General features: G+C 41.9%; 1 protein-coding gene across 7 annotated transcripts in view; it reads left to right on the top strand.

Annotated features, from left to right (window-relative positions):
* The first annotated feature begins 164 nt into the window (after positions 1–164).
* Positions 165–11,461, top strand: part of SREK1 (splicing regulatory glutamine/lysine-rich protein 1) — a 38,645-nt gene continuing 27,348 nt past the window's right edge. For 6 of the 7 annotated variants that reach the window (XR_775195.1, XM_010580511.1, XM_010580508.1 and 3 more), the window contains exon 1: positions 165–406. Coding sequence is in view for 6 of the 7 variants with exons in the window: in XM_010580511.1 (XP_010578813.1) it covers positions 246–406 (161 nt within the window). In the remaining variant the exon portion in view is untranslated. The remainder of the gene's footprint in view (positions 407–11,461) is intronic. The other variant, XM_010580505.1, reaches the window with a different exon arrangement.

Here is an 11,461-nt window from a genome sequence, read left to right as displayed (position 1 = left end):
CGGCCTGCGCGGGGCGGGGGCGCGCTCGCGCTCGCTCGCTCGCTCGCTCCCCCGCGAGCCCCGGCCGGCAAGGGCCGAACAGCCGCCCGCCCAGAAACTCCTCCAGGGAGCAGTCGAGTCCGTCGCTAGAGCGGCCGCGCGCTAGGACGCTCTGGCAGGCGCCGCGCGCTCCTCTCCGTCGTCGGGCCCGCCTCTCCCGCTGCGTGCGGCACCGCTGCGAGTGCAGCGGTCGTGCAGGCTCCGCCATGATGAACAGCGGAGGGATCGGGGTGCCGCTGGGCTTCCCCTTGGGCCCCACGTCCGTCATCCAGGTCACGAACCTCTCCTCGGCAGTGACCAGTGAGCAGATGCGGACTCTCTTCGGCTTCCTGGGAGATATCGAGGAGCTGCGCCTCTATCCCCCGGAGTAAGTGGGGCCTGCGCCCGCCTCCCGAGGGATAGAGACTTGGGAGGAGGAAGAGGCCTAGAAGGGCCGGGAGGGTGGAGGGGAGGGAAGAGGCAGAGGGCCCCGCCCGCCATCTTGAGTGCGGGCAGCAGAGCCTCGCGCACGGGGGTCACGTGGTCGCACCCCTTTGTATGGCAGGAGCGGTCGGGGAGAGGCGCTTCGCCCGGTCTTAAGATGGCGGCCCCGGCCCGGAGGAGGGGAGCAGCCGCGGCGTCTCCGGAGCGGCGGGGTTTGTGTTTTCGTGGAGGCGGCCAGGGCTGCGGCCGCCCGCTGGGGGTGCCGGCACTGAGTCGCAGCCAAAGGCCCGGGGAGAAGCGTGTTCGCAGGCTGCCCCGCAGCGCTCCCCCGGCGCAGGTCGCTTCCCCACCCCTTCCCCCGAAAACCCCCTTTCTGTGGCCCACCTTTCTCTTCGCTCGGATTGAGCGGAGGGGGGTCGGGCGATAGAGCCGCAGGCCCGGCCCCCGCCCGGCTCGCTGCCAGGCCGTGCTGCCCGGGCGCTGCATGCCGGCGGGACCAACTCTTTTTTTTTTTTTTTTTTTTTTCCCCCTATTGGAAAGGCCCTCGGCTCTTTCCTCTCTCAGTTTTCTGAGAAAGGGCCGCTCTAACAGAAGCCAAAATAGCTGTTCACAGAGGGACGGAACCTGCCCTGCCTTGTGCTCAGAAATGCCCCTGATAAGACGCGTGCAGTAAATGAAAGTCAATAACGGACATAGATTGTTTCTCTAAATTGTAGCTGTTCTCATGATGTCGGTTGCATGCGAGGGATGCACTCAGATGGGAAACACTGAGGTTCACAAAATAACAGTATTGTTCCTCCCAGGCAGGGGACGAAAAGAAATACATATTTATTAACGCATCTGTTGTAGTAGGAAGTGAATGACAGACATGTCCTCTCAAACCACGTATTTTTTTTCCTTACAAAAATTAAATAGGAATAGCATAAACAGGAGGGAGTCATTCATGTCTGGATGCTTCAATTTTAATGCAAAGACGTTCAGGCAAATAAAATTTCGATTTTTAAAACTGAATAGCAAAAAAGTTGGTATTTACCCATTTTTATATGTTACTGTGTTACATCTGGGTAGGTTTGAATAAGGACCACTTAGAAAAATTAAATATGATTTCATATGTATATAAAGTGTATGTAATAGGCATCCATTCACGTACAGATATGCTTAAAACAGCCTTACTGAGTTTTAAACGCTCTTTAACAGATTGATGATGATTTTTATACAAATTTCTAGGGTTTTACTTTGAACTTGTTCAACACTTGCTTCTTAATACACTTGAGTTTTCTCCCGACTGCATATATTTTTTGTTATAGCTGTTGCTCTTATTTTTCACTGTTATATGACAGATTTTAAGGCAAATAGATACTTTCTTGACATTCATATGCAAGTAATGTTTGTGCCTATGTATAAAATTTTGCCAGTGTGTATATACGCATAAAATACTAAAATCCAGTACCATGGTAGGGTTTGACTAGGGAATGTGAAGGTTATAATGCTGTAAACATCAGTTTTACATGATTTTGTTTCCAGAGATAGGATGCGGGATTGTGATTACTTATTTTACTCTTGGTTTTGTTTACAGTTTTTATGCATAACTTTTAGAAATACAGATTTCCTGAGTAATAGTTATGGGCATTTGACCTGACTTTCAAACTATTACCTTGGAAAAAAATTAAGTATTTACTCTAATGCCCTTCTTGTGAAATGAAAAAGGATGTGCCTCCTACTGACTCTCTCTGATAAATTAAGAAAACGTTGTTTCACTGATGAGTGCATGGGAAGCAAAGGTGCCCCAAGCAAAAAGATGTTGTAATAGATGGTTGCAATTTGTTAAAATTTTTTTCTGGTACTGTTTTTTTCCTTAAGTATTTAACGATTTAAGGCTTAGATTTTTTAAGATCAATTCTTTCTTTTTAGAAAGTTTCTTTTTTGATTGAATTTTTACATTAGAATCAACATGAGACAAAAATCATGTCATCTCAGTCTTGGCTTTAAAACCAGCTCTGTAAGAAATCCAAACTTCCAATGTATTCTAGAGCATGAATTTTTTTACCTTCATGGAACAGGGGAAGCTCACTTCTTAGTCTGTTTTCTAGATGAAAAACTTAATTCAGTAAGTCGAATTAGTGAACTACAGGTCTCATGGATGTTGAATACCGAATGACAAATATTAATATGCTCTTTTTAATTTATTTCATGCTGAGGGATAAGAGAAAGGTGACATAGTAGCTTTCAGTCATCTGAAAGTGTTTGTGCTAGCTAAGTTAAGTAAAAGCTTTCACTGAGATTGGAACCCCATTTCCTAGCCTTTCTACAGAAATACATAGTTAAAGAAATAAAGCCAACAATTCTTGTTTCAAGAATAATCTGTGGTGTAATATTAAAAGAGTATTATCCTAACTTTTTTAATAGATTAAGCAATGAGTTGAAATAAAGTTACATGTTGCATTGTGTAGAATTGGAACCTGTTTTCTCTCTGTCCTGGTTTCAGCTGGGATAGAGTTAATTGTCTTCCTAGTAGCTGGTATAGTGCTATGGTTTTGAGTTAGGTATGAGAAGAATGTTGCTAACACACCAGGTGTTTTCAGTTGTTGCTAAGTAATGTTTAAAGTCAAGGATTTTTCAGCTTCTCATGCCCAGCCAGCAAGAAGGCTGGAGGGGCACAAGAAGTTGGGAGGGGACACAGCCAGGGCAGCTGAGCCAAACTGCCCAAAGGGGTATTCCATACCATGGGACGTCATGTCTAGTATATCAGCTGAGGGAGTGGGGGGGGGGGGGATCGCCGCTCGGGGACTAACTGGGCATTGGTCGCAATTGCATTGTGCATCACTTTTATATTCCAATCCTTTCATTATTATTGTTGTCATTTTATTAGTGTTATCATTATCATTATTAGTTTCTTCTTTTCTGTTCTATTAAACTGTTCTTACTTCAACCCACAAGTTGTACTTTTTTTGCCGATTTTCTCCCCCATCCCACTGGGTGTGGGGGAGTGAGCAAGTGGCTGCATGGTGCTTAGTTGCTGGCTGGGGTTAAACCAGGAAGCTCTCTAATTCTGTATTGCAAATATTCAGCTTATACACAAAATATTTTTACTTAGTCAAGCATGAGTTTGCAGAGCAGAGTGAAATTGTGTTCTCTTCTGTATGCATCATTTAAGGTATATTAAAAAAAGGGCATTCATGTTAAGGAATTTACTGTAATATTTGTAATCCCATTGCCTTTGCTGGGCATGTTTATTTCTAATGGATGTGAACTCCCAGTTCTGTTGGTAATGCACATCAATAAACAGAATATATAGACAGATGTATGTATATGTACATGCATACACACACTTTATAAAGCTCCCTTTTCTCTATGATCTTTCCAACTGAAAGTACAAATTATCCCTCACCTCTTCCAAGTCAGCCCTGTCAGCCTTCTACTTTCTCCCTTAATCTCTGTCCCGATCCAATGTCGGGGAAGGTTTTGATATGATTCCAAGAGCGAGATTAAGACACAAATGAGGTCAAATGCCGTATACCCAAAAGAGCTTTTATTATCAAAAGTATAAAATAGTAGCGATAGGATAGAATGGAAGAAAAGGCAGAAATCAAGCAAGCAGTCAGGATAGAGTTGCAAGGATAGTCACCACCGTGGATCCAGCAGCGACCCTTTGGTCCTCAGTCTTCAATTCTTCGGTGGTGGGTGCACACCACAGCTTGTCTACACGATTTTTTAATAGGGCATGTTTTGATAAGGTATGCACAGGCGTATTGTTCATGCAGTGTGTGAACAGTGCATGAACGTTTCATCTGTCACGCGACCTTCGTGTGATCAACACCAGAAACCAGTATCTTACCTCAAAGACTACAGTTTCTGTGAGAATGGTAGCCTCCATGTTCTTGCATACTTGTTGGCTTGCCTGTTTCCTCTCCTGGATGCCTCAGTGGCCTAGTAATCCTCCTTATGGACAGAGGAGTGTCCTGCTTAGGCAGGCTATCCCAGAAACAAAAGGCTCGAGATAAGCAGTTCACAGTTCTTGAGATGAACGGCTTGAGATGACAGTCCAGTCTCTCACGCCTAACAATCTTTGAGACAAACAGCTCAAGGTAACAATTCAGTCTCTCACAATCTCCTGAAGTCTAATCCATAAAATCTGATTGTATTAAATACTCAATTTTTTTTTTAAATAACAAAGCTACTTTTTTAATTGAAAGGAAATAGAATATCTCTAGTTGGCAGGGACCCATAAGGATCGTTGAGTTCAACTCCCTGCTTCTCGCAGGACTACCTAAAACTAAAGTATATGACTAGGAGCATTGTCCAGATGCTCCTTGAACTCGATGACAGGCTTGGTGCTGTGATCACTTCCCTGGGGAGGCTGTCCCAGTGACCAACCACCCTCTCCGTGAAGAACCGTTTCCTAAAGTCCCATCTGAACTTCCCCTGACGCTGCTTCATTCCACCTCCTTGTGTTCTATCGCTCGTCACCAGAGAGAGGAGATCAGCACCTCTCCGCTGCCTCCCTTGAGGAAAGCCGTAGGCTGCAGTGGGGTCACCCCTCAGCCTTCTCTTCTCCAAGATGAACAAGACAAGTGACCTCAGCTACTCCTCCCAAGTCTTGCCCTTGAGATTTTTCACCATCTTGGTCACCCTCCTCTAGACACGGTCTTAACAGTTTGATGTCCTCCTTATACTGAGGCACCCAAAACTGCACACAGCACTCAGGGTGGAGCTGCACGAGCGCAGTGTAGAGTGGGACAGTCACCTCCGTCGACCAGCTAGCTGTGGTGTGCTTGATGCACCCCAGGACATGGTTGGTCCTTTTGGCTGCCGGGGCATACTGCTGACTCATGTTCAACTTGCCATCAACCCAAACCCCCACATCTCTTTCTGCAGGGCTGCTCTCCAGCCTCTCATCCCCCAGTTTGTACATATAACCAGGATTATCCCACCCCAGGTAGAGAATCTGGTGCTTGCTGTTGTCAAATTTCACATGGCTGGTGATTGCCCAACTCTCTAGTCTGTCCACATCTCTCTGTAAGGCCTGTCTACCCTTGAGGGAGTCCACAGCTCCTCCTAGTTTAGTAGCATCAGCAGACTTACTTAATGTACATTCGATGCCTGCGTCTGGCTCTTCAGCACCCATGGCTGAATCCCATGGGACCCCATAGATTTACGCGCATCCTGGTGGAGCAGCAAATCTTGGAACAGGTCTCATTCTGGTATTCATGCATTAACTTGGTCAAGGACATGGACCATTTTGGAGCATTGCTCTTGACAATTTAATTTTTTTTTAAAATATTTTTTCCAATTCTTGGAAGATGCAGCTTTGCATGTTAGCTTTGGATTTTTTTTTCCTAATTCTTTGATACTTTGATGTGTCAGAGAAATCCCAAAGGACTGTGGGAGTGGTGAATTCGATCAGGTGATCATTTCCACCTTATATCAAATTCCTTTGATAGCACTGTTCCGCTCTAATTCATTGTGCAACATCCTGCCACTGACTTAACGAAAAAAGATTTTTGACTTACTAGGGAGCGAGGATGATGTCTCTGGCACCTATAGGTTTTATGCCTCAGTGATTGTAGAGCAAAGTACAGGGCTATGGTTGTCTGAACTAATATTATTAGAAGAGTTCCTTTTTACCCATTTTCTACATTTTTCCTGTCATTAACATGTACCTTGGTTTTATAGGATGCAGCAGAGAACTTCCTTAAAAAACTAAAAGGCAATCTCAATTGCTGAATATAATTGCTTCCAGATTATATTAAATAGAAGCCTGTTAATGTTAGAGTAGTTTACTTAAAGTTCTTCTGAGCTTGCAGAATATGGAGAGGAAGAGAGAAACCACCTCAGTTTTTTCATGCATTAAATAAAATGCAGGCTCTTTCAGATAACAGTATTCCCAGCAACCTTCCTGAATACAGTGACTTTTCCCAGCAATTAATATCTTAAGACTGTGGTTTTAAAGTATCAGTTTCTGTTAGGATCCTTTATTTTTATATCTCAAATTGATTGGGAGGACTTTTTTCTTACGAATGTTGAGTTAAATCATGCTATGCTTTTTGGTAGTTTGTCACTTCATGTTTTATCTTCATTAATAAAAGCCCTTCAGTTTCTTCAGTCACTGCTGATCAGACATCCCTTTAAGAAGGATGAATTTTATACCTGCCATGTTCCTGAAAGGCTGGTTCTCTGTGGGGAAGTTTCTGTCTTGTATATTAGAGGCTTTCATACCTTATGCAGATGGCAGTAAATGCTACTTCATTATTACTGTTATGTTCCTACGTGAGCTGCCTATGTGAGGCCTATGTGAGCTGCGAGTAGTCCACCTTAAGATTCAGTGCTGAGGGCATTGGAAACTCTTGGCACTGAAGACATTGTTTCCATGTGGTCATTATCCCAATTTTAGCTACTTGCCAGTGAGGCTTCATTGGCACTGGAAGCAATATTTCTTTTAATTGAAAAACCATTAATATGAATCATAGGTCAGTGGGTCAGAGATGCTTGTTACTGGTTGCTGTTGTTTGTATTTACTTATTTTCTTACAAGAAAATCTCAAATTTGATTTGATTGTGCAACTACATACTGTTCTGCTCTCTGGAATGCTTTCCATCAAAACTTTAATATTAAAAATGAAAGGACCTGTTTGTGGACCTTGAATAACATCAGTAAACAAGTGTAATTTATGCGGAGGTGGGAAAAGGGTTGGGTTCTTTTTAATTCACTCATTTCACTCTTAATGTGTATTTGATTATCACATCTTAGAGACCAGCAGAGTTTGTCTTTTATCATGCTGCATCTGTCTGCTGTATTGGTTTAACCTTGTTGGTCACTAGCGTCAAAAATTTGCACAAGAAACTTAGACTTCATGAGACTTTTTTAACCCTTTCCTTGTAAGACTTGTCTCTTAAAGACTGCCACAGGTGGCTTTCAGTGCTGAAAGACCCCTTTTATTCCACTTCATTACCAAGCCTTTTGGTCATCTCTTATTCTCTGTCCCATAAACAGAGCTTTAACCTTGAGAAGAAGAATATTCAGAGACCTTTTGAGAATTAGGTGGGAGTTTTTTCAACCAACTTTATATGAAGGATGCTCAGAAATGAAAGTAAGGGATGATTGTAAAATCCTTTCAGAAAACATGATTTCTGTGTTGTTTGGCTTCTTAATTTACTTGTACGTGTAGTACTTTCCCTTTTGCTTATATCTTGTGGAAAGCAGGATGACTGAATTGCAGGTCTCTAATTTTACCTAATGAGTTCTGGTTTCTTCCTGAATCTAAAGACCTAAATATTGTAAAGAAAAGTTATAGGTGTATATGAAGATGACTTGGAAAATCATGGTTAGATAGGATGAAAAAGTCAACAAGAACAGAAAATAATATAACAACCACAGCCCATGTAAGAGAATTAGTTTATGTACTAAGAGTTGTTACTACACAAGGGCCTCCATGTGGATTTGCCACTTCTGTGTAGAAGACAGTGGCTTTAGTGGGGCTTTGCTGTCAGCTACAGTGGTATTTTGTCACAAAGTCTGAGGAAAAACTCCTGAAGTTTCGAATACCTGGGTATGGTCCTGATTTGGTTAGAGATCTGAATTCCCATATTGGGAGTGGAGAATTGCTGTCACTGTTTAACAAGAGCTCCTCAGTTTGCCATTTGCAAAACTTGCAGTGCTTACTGAGATTTCTTAAGTGGGAGTACACAGAGGCCATTAGCGAGGTAGGAAGGAGGCTTCCTGCAAGCCTGCACATGCAGAAGGTCTCTGAGAAACCACGCTTGTGTGATGATGCCAACGTTTGAGTGTACAAGAGCATGAGAGAGTATACTGTGTTCCCTGCTCTGTCGAGTATTCCCTGAAACTTGTCTCTTTGATGTGTGTTGCTTTTAACAGCCTGAAGTTACTTACATTTAAATTTGCAAAATGCGTTTTTCAAGAAGGTATTGGTACCTTTCTGTTGGCTGTTCAAAGAGACTTTTGAGAGAAGATGTAGTATGGCTTCTTTTTCTCACAGTTCTGAACAAGACTGAGACCAGGTTTTATAGATCACTTTCCGTTTGCAGTACAGTTGAAATCTAAAGCTGGTTTGCAGGCTGTGACAGGTCTTTTGCCTTGGGTATATACTCCAGTATGCCAACCACTCATACAGCTTAGAGTTGTTTTTCGTCTTACTAGGAGATCAGTGATGTCTGTAATCAGATTCTTAGTCCCAGTCATGCTTTTGTGTTACACTTGTTGCCCAGTTGAAGTCTGTGTTTCAGAGAAGCCTTCAAAATTACATTTGTAGTGGTAAGCCTTCAAATATGGCTGTAAGAGGATTTTTGAACAGTTAAATATTGAAAAGCTTCATTGAGCAACTACTGGATTTTTGTAGAATGAATTGTTTGAAAGCAGGGAGGCACAAACTGTCTCCATTAGGTGTCAAAAGCCCCACTGGGTAATACTGTTGCTTCTGGATGGTTTGGAGTGGTCTTGGAGGCTAGAACACACAAGTGTTTCTTAGACATTGTTAACATCCTGCAGTGACTGCAGTATAGATGAGGCCTTTGAGATAAAAACACACAGAGCCTTATATAAATGCAATCTGCACAATTATTCCATAACATCTTATTTTGATAAGTTATAACTTCTGTTGTTTCCTCCACCACCACCACCCTGAGAAAATCTGCACCCTTAGAGGAGTGTTAATATTTCGTAGCCTTTAATTTGATTTTTCACTGTAGCTTTCTGAATGTGTCATTTTTATGAAATATTTTTGGTTGGTTGTTATTCTGTTGGGAGATGGATGTTACTGTCTCCCTATAAGGGAAGACAAAAATGGCAGAAATGTCTGAATACTCTTTAGATATTTACTTCCTTTTTGAGTTTTCTTGCTTTCCTAAAGAAACTGGATTATAGTAACCTTGAATCAGAGACGTGGGAGTAGCTTTTTTGCATCAGTGCTTTGTAACCCTAGGAAGAAGACTATGACTCTATCTCAATTCTGCCTCAGAAAAGGTTAGCAGAAAAAAATGGGATAAAAGGAATTGAAACAGACTTCTTTAGGAGGCCCACTTTGTAGAAGGAGAGGACTCAATCACTGTGAAACGTTTTAGAATTTTAAATCTTTTGGATCTTGATCATCTCCCGTGATGTAGATGCAGCATAGATATGTTTTCAGCAGAGGTGGTCTCCTTATAGAGAATTTCTCCTCTGTAACGTTCAGAAAATACTTTGTACCAAGAGCCTCATTTGCAGCAGTGTTCTGATATTAATATTTTTTAACATACTTTCCACATAGCTTTTGTGATTGAAATCCAGGAAATACAGGGGGGAGAATATTGTAAAAATACATTTGTCAGAGCTGGCTCTATAGGTGTTGAAATTTGTAAGAATTATTTATGGGGCCTGGAATTGCCTAGACCAGAATTATGTTCTTGAGTTAGCAATGAAAACAAAAAAGGAAAAAAACCAGGAGATATTAGAAGTCTTCAGTGGTCCAGACCACAGAATCTTCAGTGAAGGCTTCAGCCATTTGGGTTGTAACACTGGCAAGTGTATTTAAAAACAAACCAACCCCAAACAACAACAACAAAATAACCAAAACACCCTGTCCTCCCACCAACCCCCCCAGACCACCTTCTACCTTCCCCTCCCAACAAACCAAACCAGACCAACCAAAAAAACCCCGTGGCCATACCAAACAAACAAACAAACACAAAAATCCTTGCAGTGAGCAAAGTCTGGCTCTTCAGAATATGTCAGATTAAAAGTTGTATGCAAACATTTCTGCTGAGTAATGAGAAAGTCATAGCTCTCTGTCACCTCTGATGTTGGAAACTGTTCTGAACCAAGACCTTACAGAAGGGTCGGAAGCCATTCTATATAATTATTTCCTTCCTGAATGTGGAAACTTGGAACTGTAAAAACAGTGGCCACTACAAGCAAAACAAATGGGCAGAAGAAACGTAGTCATCTTGCAATATTTTTCTAAATTGTGTAAGGTTGACTTTCATATTTATGTCTCTCCCACTCCCTGTTTATTTTTCCCTCCTCAGTATATCTGTTTACACAGAATTTTCCATCATAAGTGTTTCTGAATGCCATTTTGAAGTTGGATGGCTCTCCAGATATTCTACCTAGATGTTGCCTTTCTGGTAACCAGAAACATACCAGTCTGCCTGCATCAGACTAAGTTCTTTGTTCATTTGTGCAAATAATGTGATGAAACAATGTGTCTAAAACTTCTGAGCTTGTATTTAAATACTGAAGTCTAATTAATTCCATACAACTACTTTGGGAGTACCTGCTTGGAATTTGAGGGCCTACAAGATGAGTTGGGCTAAACTTGAACTGCTTCTGGCACTTCCAGAAAGTTGACAAGTGTTTCTGTTTCAGTTGAGGTAGGGTCAGGATGAAACGGTTTATGCAGCATATTTTCCATGAATTACTGCTTTGCTAGAAGACAGATGGTCTTTTCAAATGGAAATTGCTGATGTTCCAGCAATATCCTATTGCATTCTCTCTTTGAAGATTTCACCTGTACTTCCTTCATATGAAGAAGCAAGCTGCTTGTATAAAGGTTGCAAACCTTGACTGGGGAATACATTTATTAAAGCAAACTTCTTTGGTTTTGATTAAGATTACAAAGTTTACATCTTGTGCTTTCTGACATCTCTATTGGTATACTTTCTAATGGAAAAGCAAATTACAAATTTTCTTCCTTCTAGCCGAATAGTGAATTCCTCCTACCTCCTCCAGCGTTATCCCATACTACACTATGCCAAACTAAGGCAGATGATAAAAAGGATTTTTGTTACATTACTGAACTAAGACCTAACATTTGAAAAAACTCTCGAGAACTCCTTTTGTCTTTATAAGAATTAATGAAACTGCTTTCATGAAGACCTAAGAAAGAGTATCGGTTATTATGGGCTAGTATCCGAAGTATCCACTGAAAAATGACTGGGCTTGTTGTTTGACTTTCCTAAACGAGGATTAATTGGAGGACCCCCCCCCCCCCCAATTTTTTATTTGTGGA

Source organism: Haliaeetus leucocephalus, unplaced genomic scaffold, assembly GCF_000737465.1.
Source record: "Haliaeetus leucocephalus isolate CR32 unplaced genomic scaffold, Haliaeetus_leucocephalus-4.0 Scaffold722, whole genome shotgun sequence".
Taxonomy (NCBI): Eukaryota; Metazoa; Chordata; class Aves; order Accipitriformes; family Accipitridae; genus Haliaeetus; species Haliaeetus leucocephalus.
Note: the sequence above shows the minus strand (reverse complement) of the source record. Positions and strands in the feature narration are given on the sequence as shown.